This window comes from Pseudogymnoascus destructans (genome assembly GCF_001641265.1).
Source record: "Pseudogymnoascus destructans isolate 20631-21 unplaced genomic scaffold scaffold_4, whole genome shotgun sequence".
NCBI lineage: Eukaryota > Fungi > Ascomycota > Leotiomycetes > Thelebolales > Thelebolaceae > Pseudogymnoascus > Pseudogymnoascus destructans.
Window position 1 is genome coordinate 1,755,597 of NW_020167523.1, and position 12,902 is coordinate 1,768,498.

Here is a 12,902-nt window from a genome sequence, read left to right on the forward strand (position 1 = left end):
TCGCTGGGTCGCTAGGTCACTGTTGAACTGAGCTGTCCTAACAGGCATTCCAACTGCAGCGCATCAATACGCCATCGCTCGACGAATATGTTCGTTTTGCGTCTGGGGCAGTAAAAATCAAAGAATTGCTCGGCGTCGTCATAACATGGGGATGTTTGGTACTAAAGTAGCCTCGTCGCCGTTGCTTGACAAAGCGCCCTTGGAGCATTTTAGCGGCGAACCGCGCCTCGCCCCTCGTTCGTACTTATCAAAGTTACCCCACCACCTGTGACGACGACAATCTAGGCTTCCGCGAATCCAACCACTTCATTTCTGTGCGAAACTGTTCCTGAAAAGCGCAACGACACTTTATTCGACATGGCTCCCACTAATTCCTATATGGTTTGCTGTCCCGACTTTTTGATCTGGTTTGCGATGCTGACGTCTGAACAGTCGAAGCTGAAGGTACAGCTGAAGTTGTCCATTGCGCGCCTTCGCATGGCCCAGCAAAAGGATGAAGCTGTATCCAAACAATCACGGCGCTCAATGGCCCAATTATTAGAAGCTGGCAAAATCGAAAGCGCGCGTATCCGCGTCGAAGGCATCATTCGGTCGGACATCACTTGCGAACTCTACGAGATACTCGAACTATACTGCGAGCTCCTGCTTGCGCGTGTCGGCATGATGGAAAGCTCCACCTGCGACGTGGGCTTGGAAGAGGCAGTGAAGAGCATCATGTTTGCAGCTCCAAAGATAGACATCAAGGAGATACACGTGGTCCGGGCTCTACTGACAGACAAATACGGGAAGGAGTTTGCGTTGGACGCGGCGGAGAACACGGACAACAAGGTGGCTGAGAAGGTTGTCAAGAAGCTAAGGATAGAGCCGCCCTCCGAGGCTCTTGTTAACGGATACTTGGAAGAAATAGCTAGCACGTATGGCGTTGACTGGCCGAAAGCAGAGCCTGGAACCCCTCCGAAGTATGCCGATGACGAGGACCCCTCGAGTGGCGTCCAAGCAGAGAAGGCCCTGGAGGAACCAATACCAGCAAGCAGCAGGGTGGAGGAGGAGAGGGACGCGCTGACGAAGGCCACTCCGCCGAGAGATTTCGGACCAAGCAGCCCATTAAGGGTCAACCCACCTAGCCCAAGCACGGACAACTTACACCCGCGAGTCATAGGCACCCTCGACTTGAAGCCGACACAGAAGATTGCAGATGCAAATGCGACGAAGAAGCCTGATCTAAAGAGTAAAGGGCCCGTGGGCGGTACTATTCCCGATATTGACGAACTGGCGGCGAGGTTTGCAGCACTGAAGAAGTGAGCATGTATTGGGACAGCAAGGTGTCTGGTGTTTGTGTTGTGGAGTGCTTAGCAGCCTGAGTTACAGGAAGGCGTCTTGGTATTTTATGGGCGTGATCTTCAGCGGGAGTTCTTTGCATTTGGGCTGGGGATTAGTGAAAAGAGCGGCTGTCGAGCTATCAAACCACGGGTTGGCAGCTACATCTGAGTTAAGATCACTGGCTCTTGTGATTAACCCGGACGAGAAACATAGCGCTAAAATTCAATATATTAGCTGCAAAGCCGATTTATATCAGCCTCAATCGGAATATATCAATGTGACAGGTTTGCTGAAGAAAGTGATGTCTTGACTGAGTGAAGTTAAATAAACACGACGTTGGCGCTAAGCACAAGTGTGGAGCGGAGCGGATATAAGTGTATTCCGCGATAAGTCTGGTAGGATCTAGTAGTCCCACGAGATAGCAACAGAACCTCGAAAGGGCGCCAACAACGATTATATTACAAGGCAGTGCCAGAAGACGAATCTACACATATGTTGTCTGTATAATACTTTCGTTCTATGTACTTATAACTAAATTTGCCAAAGGACGAGTAGCTGTCAACTTCGCAGCCTCGCAGCATCCGATTCACCTTAACATTCAAATCAACGCCTTGAGAATCTGATCGGCCACCTCGATGATATACCAACTGATATATACCCGCCATGGAGCAAACGTTTGCAGAAGCTCTTAAACCTGCGGAAATGTCCTCAGCCGATGGACTACAAGCTCTCGACTTCTCTCAACTTCCCGAATGCGCTCCTACAAGAAGCCAAGCAGAGATGGAAGAATATATGGGTTGCCTTCAGACCGAGGGAGTCCATAAAACACCTACAGAGCTTCCCGATATAAAAATGGAGTCACCTCAGGATGCAGCGAGCCTCCCACGCCCTCAACAACAGTCATTGAACGACGAGTGCCCCGCCCAGACACAACAAGCGCGGCTGTTCAACGACCCAAGAAGGCACAAATTGTTTGAAGAGTACAATGAAGTTATACGTCAGAATCCAGATTCACACCTCGCACGCCTGGGAGAACTGGCACACTATGTGTTTGACAATGGCAGGCCTGCTCGTGTGTGGACTGCTGGTGGAGTGGGATCAGCACACGTCGGCCTGGATCCTTCCACGACCTCAATACATGGGAGATGCAGCTGCACGTATGATGAGGCGGACATACTTCTACTCACCGAGTCGGAGCACGCAGCATGGTCACGGGCTAATAACCCACCCAAGCTCGTGGTAATTCGGGATCCGGAATTTTCCCGTCGTCGGCCTGCCAAATCTACGGAATCATGGCTGAGAGAGCAGGAAAAGAGGACAAACAAAAAATGGGTTGATGTTCAACGCTTGAACCGTCAATGTAATGATGGCGCCGCTGAAAACATACCTCTGCAAGATGCCATCCAACAATGGCGCACTTCACAGAACAGTGATGTTATATCCCTCGAAACGCCGCCGATGAACCTCTTGAACATTTCCGACAAGACCGTGGGGCACTGGCCCGAAGGACTCGCAAAAGATTACCAGCTACTCTTCGAAGCCATAGATGAGTGCGAAGGCATGATATACAGGTCACTGGATGAGCGCTTGGTCCCGCTTTCAGAACAGGACCGTGGAATAGGCAAGACTACTCTGATGTTGTTTTCGCACAGTGACATCCAGAAGTGTACTCAGTTTCGAATCCTTGCACACAGGGGAGCTTGCTCTTCCTGGCATATCGATAATGCGGGAGTTTATACTTTTATCGTTCTCGAAGGAAACATCGACAGCCCGGACGAGAAAGCTGAAGATGTTGTCAAGTACTGGCCAGTCTATCCAACGCACCACATGAACGCTCAAGATGAGGACGCAGCTCGACTTGGATTCTCAAAGGAAGGAATTAACTGGAGGCCCAAACCCGATGGCAAGATTCCTGTCATTGCCCTTACCCGAGGCGATATGTTAATACAGCCACCCGGAACGATACATGCGCCAATTACATTGACAAACTGCTTCTTCCTTGGCGGCATGGCATGGCGCAGGAACACCTTGCCGCAAACGCTGAACGTTTGGCATTATCTGATGAAGAATGACATATGCACAAACGAGCCGCTCCCCAGACAAAGCCAGGCTATTTTGGACTTCATCAAGGTAGCCGTCCATGATGCGCCTGAAGAGCACGGTTATAGACAGGATGAACTAGGCGATTTTGACAAGATATGCGACGAGATCTCTGGAATGGTTTCTCGATGCAGCTGCTCGAAAGCATGTTCGCTGAGCACCAAATGTTCGTGCCTCATGCAAGGGTTAAAGTGCGGCATTCGGTGCCATAAAGGCAGCACCCTACACCATACAACTTGTACCACAGTGAATATGTTACCACCTTCATCATTGTCCGGGAGAAAGAGATATGCAAAGAGGAGCCGTTTGAGAGATGATGAAGACTCGGATTATACGTCGAATGGTACTCCCGCAGCAAAAAGCAAAAGAAAGAAGAGAGCAATTGAGGCACTCCAAGCGAAAGCACCGATTGCTACTCTGGATGCGATATCATTGCTGCCGCACGAGCACTTGAATAACTCTCCGACAGTAGCAGGTTCGGATTATACGCCAAATGGCACCCCCTCTGGAAAACCCAAGGGAAAGAGTGCAGTTGAAGCACTAGAAGGGAAAGCACTGGAGGCTATAGCACAACTGCTAAATGCGAGCGCGAATAACTCTCCTGCGGGAGCAGTCTTGGTTGAGTCGAAGCGCCCAGAGATCTGTTCTGGGTCGTCTACTGGCGGCACCTGTGAATATGATGCGCAGGTCCGTAGCAACCGCTTAGTCTGCAAACGTTGCGGTACCGTCGTAGAATTAGGTGGCGATGCTATCCGACACACACGTCCAAGGGCTAATACGAAAGCTGGTGTGGTTAATGGGATCGACTCGCCCAGCACTGGGGAAGCAGTGTCACAGAAAAGGAAATGTCACGAGTGCCAGAGGTCTACCATCACCGTGGACAGAAGGGGGCCCGATGGTCCGAATACCTTGTGCGGACGTTGCGCGAAGAGGCGGGCCAAAGCAAAACCTGACCAGGAAGCTAACAAGGAAGCTGCGACTCCGGCCACATTGTTGCCTAGCATTGAGATGGGAGTGTCAAGCCAAAAGATGTGTGACAATTGCCACAAGACTGACATTATTGTGGACAGGAGGGGGCCAAATGGCACGGGCACCTTGTGCTGGACTTGTGGGAGAAAGTACTCAAAAGAAAACGCCCAAAAGGAAGCTAATAACAAGGGCGAGGCACCAGCCTTTGACGAAGCCAATGCCACCAGTGGCACTTATATGGGCGGAAACCGTAATACTCTGTCCAGATCCAGCAAGAGTCAGACACCCGAGGCGTCGAAGAGACAACCTCGTCCTTTGAAAGAAGGCTACTGTCTACAGTGTAAGGCAGCTAAGTCTACTAGCTGGCATGGCTATGAGGACTCTACAGGCAAAGGGAAGCGATGCGGGGGATGCTATCAGCATGCGTATGATGAGACTAGGAAGGAAAGGAAGAGGAGTCTTGTTGGTAACGCAACCAATAAAGCGATTGTCCGCAAAGGCATCAAGTCTCGCATATCTTCTGCCGCTTCCTCTACTGCCAAAGAACAAAATGCAGATAAGATGGACGCATCTCAACAGGATCCACCACCGGTCCAGTTTCAAACCGGCATTCTTCCACCTTTGTTTAACACCCCGCCTAGCCTCCCTCAAGAAAACACCATCATACATGCCCGCAAGACTAATCTGTCGATAACTGCGGAGTTACCAATCGCCGCCGAACCACAGGAGTTGGCACAGCACGAGCTGGCCGGCGCCTACCCACTACAGTACGCCGATCCACAGGTCCTGATTGACCTCCAAAGTTTCCAATCACACGAGGCGACACCAGAACCTTCAGTGGAGCACAAACTGGAGGCGAATGGCTTCATGGTCTCGAAACCTGAACCCCAAACATTCCCCGCCTTCACCCAAGACGATGCGGTCTCCTCCAAATATCTTAATCCCGACACCAAACCCGAGGCAGCCGCCGACGTGCCCACTACAAACGGATCTACCACCACGGAGTCGTCAACAGAGCACTCTAATTCACACACCTCCTCCCCTCTAACTGCTCTTGACGATGGATTCTCTGACCGTGAGAACGCGGATCTCTTCATACCTCGTTAGGCGCAACGGTGGAATGGGACTCTAATTTCGTTATGGACGGGTCGTTTTGTGTTTGCTTTTTTTGCGGATACCCTTTACGATAGATGAGTCTATTGTATTTTGGAGTTTATGGGTGCTTGGAGAGGGGAATGGGATGAGAATGGGATATTGACATTACTATGCGTTGGCAAAACGGATGAATAAATCACTGTAATGGGGCAGATTCAGGTATAGCTAAGGTATTTAGAACTGGTTGACTTCGCTTCCTTGTTGCACTTTATTGCATGGCTTTCGTTGGTAGGAATATAGTTGATTGGCATACATTACTTCTTTCCCAGATGGCACGCTCATAATAAAAATTTGTCAAAACATGAATGTGTATGGGCGTCATATTTATATCCCAAGCAAGGAAGCATGGTGCCGCGAATAACGAAAACTAATCATAACATGCGCATCCCGGTCCATACAACGGCGATGAGCAAATAGCAATAACCATAGGCAATATCCCTCCCATAAGTACCATCCCAAAGCAAAATGAACCAGTTGAAGATGATGTTCTCCCATTGCATCCCATCCCATCCACCAGCCCGCCCGTATCTCCCCTTCCCAAACAAAAACTCCACACGCCACACAGCTGCAATTCAATGAATGTTAGTCACTCTCATCAAAATCATAACTGTCCTCCTCCACTACGCTCTCCTCTTCCTCCTCGTCGCTGTCCGCATATACGGGCTTCTTAGACTTTGCCTTCACTACCGCCGCACGAGCAGGGCGACCCCTTGCAGCAGGCCTGACAGGGCTTTCCGTGACATCGTCATTGACATCCTCCGCATCGCTCATTGCCAAATCATCTTCCGAATCGTCTTTGGCGGCAGCCTTGGAGTTGACCTTTACTTTGCCTTGCTTGGCAGCATAAGCCTTGGCAGCCGGAGACAATCCGGGTGGCTTTGGCGCTGGTTCCGCAGCTTTCACAGGTGCCTTCTTCACGACCGGAGCCTTTTTAGGCTTTGGCGCTGGGACAGCCTTTGCTTTCGGAGCTGGCTTGGTCGCTGCTGCTTTCGACACTACAGCAGGCAGACTGTCATCATCGCTCAGGAAGCTATCCAGGTCTCGATCCGGTGGCTGTGGTGCATGAGCTTTCTGTGGCGAAGGTTTGGCCAACATATCATAATTAGTCTCATCGTCATCAGACAAGTCAACAACCTTGCTTTTAACAGCTGGCTTGGATTTAGAAGATGCCGAGGAACCTTTGCCGGAACTGCTACCTGGCCTTGACATTGCGAAGAGAGAGAGGCGGCCATTGTTCGCTGCGGTGTCGGATTCAGCACCAATACCCTTGACCATCGCTCCGACATCCCCGAGCATCTTGTCGTCGTCGCTTTCAGACTCGTCGTCGTCCTCTACGAGCCAATTCTTTGGCTTCGCGGCAGCCGCCCTCTTGCTCCTGGACGCAGCGGGCGCAGGTGCCGCCGAAACAGCGGCAAAATCGTCGTCTGAAAGTCCCGACATCTCTTCGGCGCCAACTGATCCAAGGGTTTGAGTCTTCGGTTTCTTTGGTTTTGCAGAGAACATGTCTTCGAAACGTTTCTTCGCTGTCTCAGTGGGATTAACTTGGACCACTCCCTTGGCAGGGTTGGCCTTTGCTGGCTTGGCTGCCTTTTTCGTTGGCATGTATTCTTCATCCTTCTTGATCTTGGACGACAACTTGCCACCTTTGCCAACACCAAGCTTCTTTGACGCTCGGCGGCCAAGTGATCGAATGTTCTTCTTCACCAGGGTATCTTCCTCAAGGGCCGCATGCCAAACCTCAAGGAAGGCATCAAGATCACGGCACCAAAGGTCCTTTTCGCTCAACGAATCAAGATCATCGAGCTCTGCCTTCTTGTCCACCATCTGTCGTTTGAGTTTATCAACGCGCTCTTGCGTAAGTGACCAAATAGGAAGCCCAAGAAGATAGTCGTAATCTCTTGCACCCCCCTCTTCGTTATCTGGACCTTCTTCGTCGTTCTCTACAACATCATCCGCCTCGCCTGCCTTTTTGGCGTCTTTGACCTTCGGAAATGGCTCGTATTTCTTGGCACGGAGCTCAGCGACAAGCTTTGGCTTGGTTTTCTTGGAAACAACAAGCTTGTTGTCGATGATCTCCAGAACAAACCTAGCTTGGTTGCTCAACTTACGATACTCCTTTCCGAAGATATCTAGCCAATGCTGCTTTCTCTTTGTGTACATTGCAAGTCGGTGGATGTAAAACTCTTCAAGAATCTCCTCAACCTTGGTGTATTTGCGGATGCGGCCCTCAAGATCGAAAGCAACCAAATTGGACGTCGCAATTGTCTTCTGCAGCTTGAATTTCTCTTCTAAGCCTTCAGTAAGAGCAGCCTTCATCTGAGAAGCTTCCATTTGAACAACGAAGTGGACATTGTCGTGGTCGTTGAATTCCTTGTAATCTTTGATGAATGACGTGACTTTTTCGCCCTTGATGACTTCTTCAAGTTTGCCTTTAAAATCGTCGGTCCAGACACGAATAGGCAGCTCAGTAATCTCAACTTCGTTATCTCCGGGGCCTTCGGTGATTCTTCCATCGGCCCGGAAACGGTCTGGGCCTGCCTCTTCTACGACACCTTTCCAGCCACGGAACCACGGCGTCATTGTCTCAAACGGCTGTTCCTCAGAGCTATCGAGGCGTCCCATGCGACGTTTCAAGTTCGTGACAATGTCTTCTGGGTGATAGTTGGGAATAGAAGTACTCCAACCGGTACCAATACCCTCGGCACCGTTGATGAGGACCATGGGTACAATTGGGCAGTACACCTTTGGCTCAATACGGCGATCATCATCCGTATTGTATTCGAGATTTGCCTCATCAAGAGGGGAGAAGACGCGCCTTGCGAAGGGCGACAATCGAGTATAGATATAACGTGGGCTCGCAGCATCACTTCCACCAGCCAGTCGAGAACCGAAATTTCCACTGGGCTCTAGGCAGTTGACATTGTTGGATCCCACAAAGTCTTGGGCGAGACCAATGATAGTACCCTGAAGCGACTGTTCTCCGTGTTGGTATGCCGTCAGTCCAGAACAGTAACCAGCAAGCTCCACAACCTTCATATCTGAAGTGATGTTGCGAGTGAATGCAGAATAGATGACCTTTCGTTGACCCGGCTTAAGACCATCAATAACTGAAGGAATAGATCGCATGTTATCAGCCATGCTGAAAAGGATAAGTTCGCGATTAACGAAATCGTCGTATGAGATTTTGCTGGACGAGTGGTCGAGGAAAGTGCCAGGGATGAAGTTGCCTAACCACTGTTTTCGGTGATCGGCCCGCTTCTTCGAGAATGCAAGATCAAACAAATCCTCCTCTTCTCTCTTGATGGGCTCAAACTCTTTCAGATGCTCATCGAGTTTCGTGAAGTAGACTTGGGCGTCTTGAGTGGTGCTAGTTCCCAGACCCTTGTAGTACTTGTGCTTCCAACTGCGTTCGTGTTTATGCCTCTCTCTCCATTCGTCATACTGAGGCATGGTGAAGAATGTGCGGGAAATGGCGGTTCTTGGATTGGGACCTTTCCACACTTTAACGATAGGCGTGATGAATTCTTGGAAGAAATTAGGCAGCTTTAACAAGCTGGGAAAGGCCACATGTAGGAAGTTGATCAATAACCCCTTGATGTGGCTACCATCGTGATCTTGATCAGCCATAATCATCAGATGTCCATAACGAAGGCCTTGCGACTGAGGATCGGTGTAGACCTGTTTGTGCTTGAGACCAAGAAATTGCTTAATATTCTGGATCTCAGCGTTCTTTGATATTTGGTCGATGGAAGCGTCTCGAACATTAAGCATCTTTCCTCGAAGCGGGAACACTCCAATCCTGTCAGGGTCCAGGATGGCTCTGCCAGCAACGGCCAAGGCTTTGGCCGAGTCACCTTCAGTGAGGATCAAGGTACATTCATGTCCACGCCTCGTTCCTGCCAAGTTGGCGTCTACGAGTTTGGGGTTGGTCATACGCGAACGTCTGTTGCCATCGCTCTTTGACAATACCTGGTCGGCTTTTTGCTGAGCAAAATGCATGATGTTGGCAACTGCATCGGTTTTGACGATCTTCTTCAAAAATTCTTCCGTAACCTGGCATTTGCTGCCGAACTGGCTGACCTTGGTTGTCAGTTGCTCCTTGGTCTGAGAAGTGAAAGCAGGATTGACAATCAGGCAATTGACGAAGAGGAAAATATGGTTTCGGATTTGGTTCGTTTTCAGTGCTGTCCCTTGTTTGTTGATTTTCTTGACGTGGTCAAGGAGCCTTTGGCAAATCTGATCAGCAATATAACTGACGTGTGTGCCTCCGGAGGTCGTGGCGATAGAGTTCACGAAGGAAACTTGTTGGAAAGAGCCATCTGAAACAGCAAAGCCAATTTCCCACCGCTTATGTGAGTCGTCGTCGTCAACAATAACGCTTGTCTTGACTTCTGCGTCTTGGAGGCCACGTTCGGCATTGATGGCCTTGGCATACATCTCAATGTATTTCTTGAAGGAGTTGACCTTGATTTTGGTGCCATTGAGATACACAGATACACCTTTCACTGTGCCAGCAAGATCATAAACTCGTCGCTTGACTAAGCCTTCGAAATCATCGTCAATGCCATCCATCTGGAACTTCTTCCAATCCGGATTGAAAGTTATTCTCGTGAAGTCTGATGACTTGTTGGCTGTGATTTTCGCTTTGCCCATATTGGACATGTTGTCGGTCCAAGTCTGCTTATACCTTTTCCCGTTCTTGCTGTCCTGGGTTTCTAGCGTAAACGATGTACTGAAGATATTGCAAAGCTTCGCACCATAGCCGTTGCGGCCTCCCGTTGTTTTCGATTCTTCGTCATCATAATTAGATGATGTCAAAAGATGCCCGAAAATCATCTCCGGAATGTAGATTTTCTCTTTGTTATGGATCTCAACGGGGATACCTCGACCATCGTTTTCAACACTGATCTCTCCCTTTTCGCGATCCACTGTAACCTTGAGGGCTTTCATGTTTGAATCATTTTGCTTGTTATCGGCTGCATTTACAAGAATCTCGTCGAATATCTTGTATAGCCCAGGAACGTACTGAACCTTCCGAGTCTCCATTTGCTCTGTCTGAGAGTTGAAGACCCACATTTGCTGTTCAGTTCGTTCGACGGAGCCAATATATGTATCGGGACGTTTGAGGATGTGCTGAAGAGGGGTGAGTTTTTGATAGCGATCAGTCGCGCTGCCACTCTTGGGCTTTGATTCGGTAGGGCCGTCTAAGTTCATACTTTCGTTCTCAATCGTTTCCAGAGGCTTTCCTGCCGCCTTCTTCACGGCCGGGGCCTTCTTCTGTTTCTTTGCGCTTGGCGGGGTATTCGATAACATTGTGTCATCTTCAATTGCAGCCTCGCCATCTTCTGCTGCATCCTCGTCGTCACTGTCGGGTTTTGGGCGTTTACTCGGTACAGACTTGGCCTTCAGTGTAGTCTGGGACAATTTTTGGGGGGCAGCCTTTGGCTTCGCGGCGGCTTTGGTTGCAAGTGCTTTCTTGGGGGCATCCTTGGGCTTCGGTTTGGCTTTCTACAGTTTCAATTAGCCTTGTCGCATACCAATTTCGCACCGCTCCAAATATAGGCATGGGCGCATCAATTCAAGCACTCACAACAACAGGGACTGGGGAGAAGTTATCGGAATCGCCGTAGTCATCGTAGTCATCCATAACGGAGTCGTCCATGGAGAATTATGTGACCGGAAAAATCGAGGCAGCAGATGACAGTAAGAGGAGTGCGGCAAGCACTGAATTCGAATAGAGCTTGCCTATCCTGCTGCCGTTGAGAAGATAATTAGGCGAAGAGTATCTGGAGGGGTTGGCGTGCTGTCATTGACGATAATGTGCGTTATTTGTTGTCCTTGGATTCGGGGTTCTCTTGTGTAAACAAAGCTCGGGATTCTGGCGAGGAAACCGCGTCGTGGTGTTTCAGGCCATCAGGCACAAACTTTGATCGTGTCACGTGATATAAAAGCGACTTCGCGTACTTTTGGTTGTTTGTTTACTTTGGATATCAACTCCACGACCAGCTCAGTATAAGCCACAACAGTATTCCTGAAACTGTGAATCATGGCATGGGAATCATACTTTAGATTTGATTATCCTGACAATTTCGAGGCAGAAGCAGTTTGGACATCCTGACAATTGAAAACAAGCAGAAGATGACTGGAGATGACAGCTTCGGCGTGGAGATGATGTGTGTAACTGACCCTGACGTTTTGGCATGGTTGTACTATTTTGAGGCTCCTTGATTGCTCATAACACAATCCCAGCCGCAGCAAGAGCCGCCTGTTACAATGGCTTCCCGCACGTTTCGTCACCCCTGACAGCCTTTTTGGTGATTTTACGCTGCTATACCTCTTCGCAACTCCGAATTATTGGCGGCAAGGGTGGCCTATACTTTGCCATATTGAGGCTCGTGTCAGTGTCACTGAACGTGGACGACCCCGGAAAGCCAAAAGAGCTCTTGAGGTCGTACTAGAAGCTCAAACAGCCCTGATGCGGTGATATACTTGCAGATCCTGCGGAAATGAAGATGAAAAGCGGAGAGGGATTCATTGTGGAATAGAAATGATGATATTAAACACAAATGAGCCCTTGATGGAAATGGGACGGTAACGAAGAGGCTATGGCACGATTTGGTTTTCCGTCCACGCTCATATTAGGTCTTTTTTGAATTAATTGGTGATTTATGAACCTGGCTCCAGAGAAAAGCCACGGGGGTTGCTGTGACTTTCTTTCGTTCAACCTAGACCAGGCATATCCCGAGGCAAATTAATTCTCAACTTCATCGCTCCGTTTATATAGTTACAGTAGCAGCTCTGGAAAGTGGTTGGCTCGAGCCACGTGGGTAGTCCAGATCAACGCAACGGTTAACTGCAGATTTCTGGCAATAGCTATCGCCAACTTTCAACATCTTGCCGACTCGAAGAATTGGGGATTGCCAACTATGGCCTGGCCCCGGGGCAACTCGTGGGAGAAAAGCCGTGCCCTAGCTTGAACTGGTTCCGGTTCTGGGTCAAGCACAGTAAATCCTCAATATGATAATCCTCTACGTTGCAATACTCTCACATTAAGAATCCATTGTCGGGTCCCAGATCGTCCAGGTGAGCGGATACGATATCTTGAAATAAGACTCCCTCTTATGTTCTTATTGATTTCTAGGTTCCGATGGTAGTATTCTACTGCGGTATCATCCTTCGGCTCTTTATTCTGTGCATGACCTCAACTCTCTCTTCGAGGTCCCCTCTCCTGTTGGCCAGCGAGAGAGACTAGCCGCGATGAACCTTTGCCAGCTCAAAATCTTCGGCGTTGCAAGACATGACGGCATGGGGACGCTGGATTTCAGACGCGCCTACTTGCATGGCTGTCCTGTGGGTCA

General features: G+C 49.5%; 3 protein-coding genes across 3 annotated transcripts; 2 read left to right on the forward strand and 1 right to left on the reverse strand.

The window, feature by feature from the left end:
* Nucleotides 1-357: 357 nt before the first annotated feature.
* Nucleotides 358-1,302, forward strand: VC83_02249 (uncharacterized protein; the record flags this gene model as incomplete). The annotated part of the gene is made up of 2 exons (XM_024465916.1): nt 358-381; nt 433-1,302. The coding sequence occupies 2 exons, from the start codon at nt 358-360 to the stop codon at nt 1,300-1,302; spliced, it is 894 nt and encodes a 297-aa protein (XP_024326635.1).
* Nucleotides 1,303-1,734: 432 nt separating this feature from the next.
* Nucleotides 1,735-5,843, forward strand: VC83_02250 (uncharacterized protein). Its single transcript, XM_024465917.1, has 2 exons — nt 1,735-1,817; nt 1,867-5,843. The coding sequence occupies exon 2, from the start codon at nt 1,984-1,986 to the stop codon at nt 5,494-5,496; it is 3,513 nt and encodes a 1,170-aa protein (XP_024326865.1). The 5' UTR covers nt 1,735-1,817; nt 1,867-1,983; the 3' UTR covers nt 5,497-5,843.
* TOP2 (DNA topoisomerase 2) lies at nt 5,844-11,484 on the reverse strand. The gene is made up of 2 exons (XM_024465918.1): nt 11,135-11,484; nt 5,844-11,052 (listed from the first exon to the last, which is right to left on the reverse strand). Exons 1-2 carry the CDS (start codon nt 11,204-11,206, stop codon nt 6,127-6,129), a joined length of 4,998 nt encoding a protein of 1,665 aa, XP_024326866.1. The 5' UTR covers nt 11,207-11,484; the 3' UTR covers nt 5,844-6,126.
* Nucleotides 11,485-12,902: the final 1,418 nt, after the last annotated feature.

Coding starts and splice junctions, on each gene's coding strand:
- VC83_02250 (XM_024465917.1), top strand. CDS start 1,984: ATGGAGCAAACGTTTGCAGAAGCTCTTAAACCTGCGGAAATGTCCTCA.
- TOP2 (XM_024465918.1), bottom strand. CDS start 11,206: ATGGACGACTCCGTTATGGATGACTACGATGACTACGGCGATTCCGAT. Junction 11,053..11,134: donor TCTCCCCAGTCCCTGTTGTT/GTGAGTGCTTGA, acceptor TTGAAACTGTAG/AAAGCCAAACCGAAGCCCAA.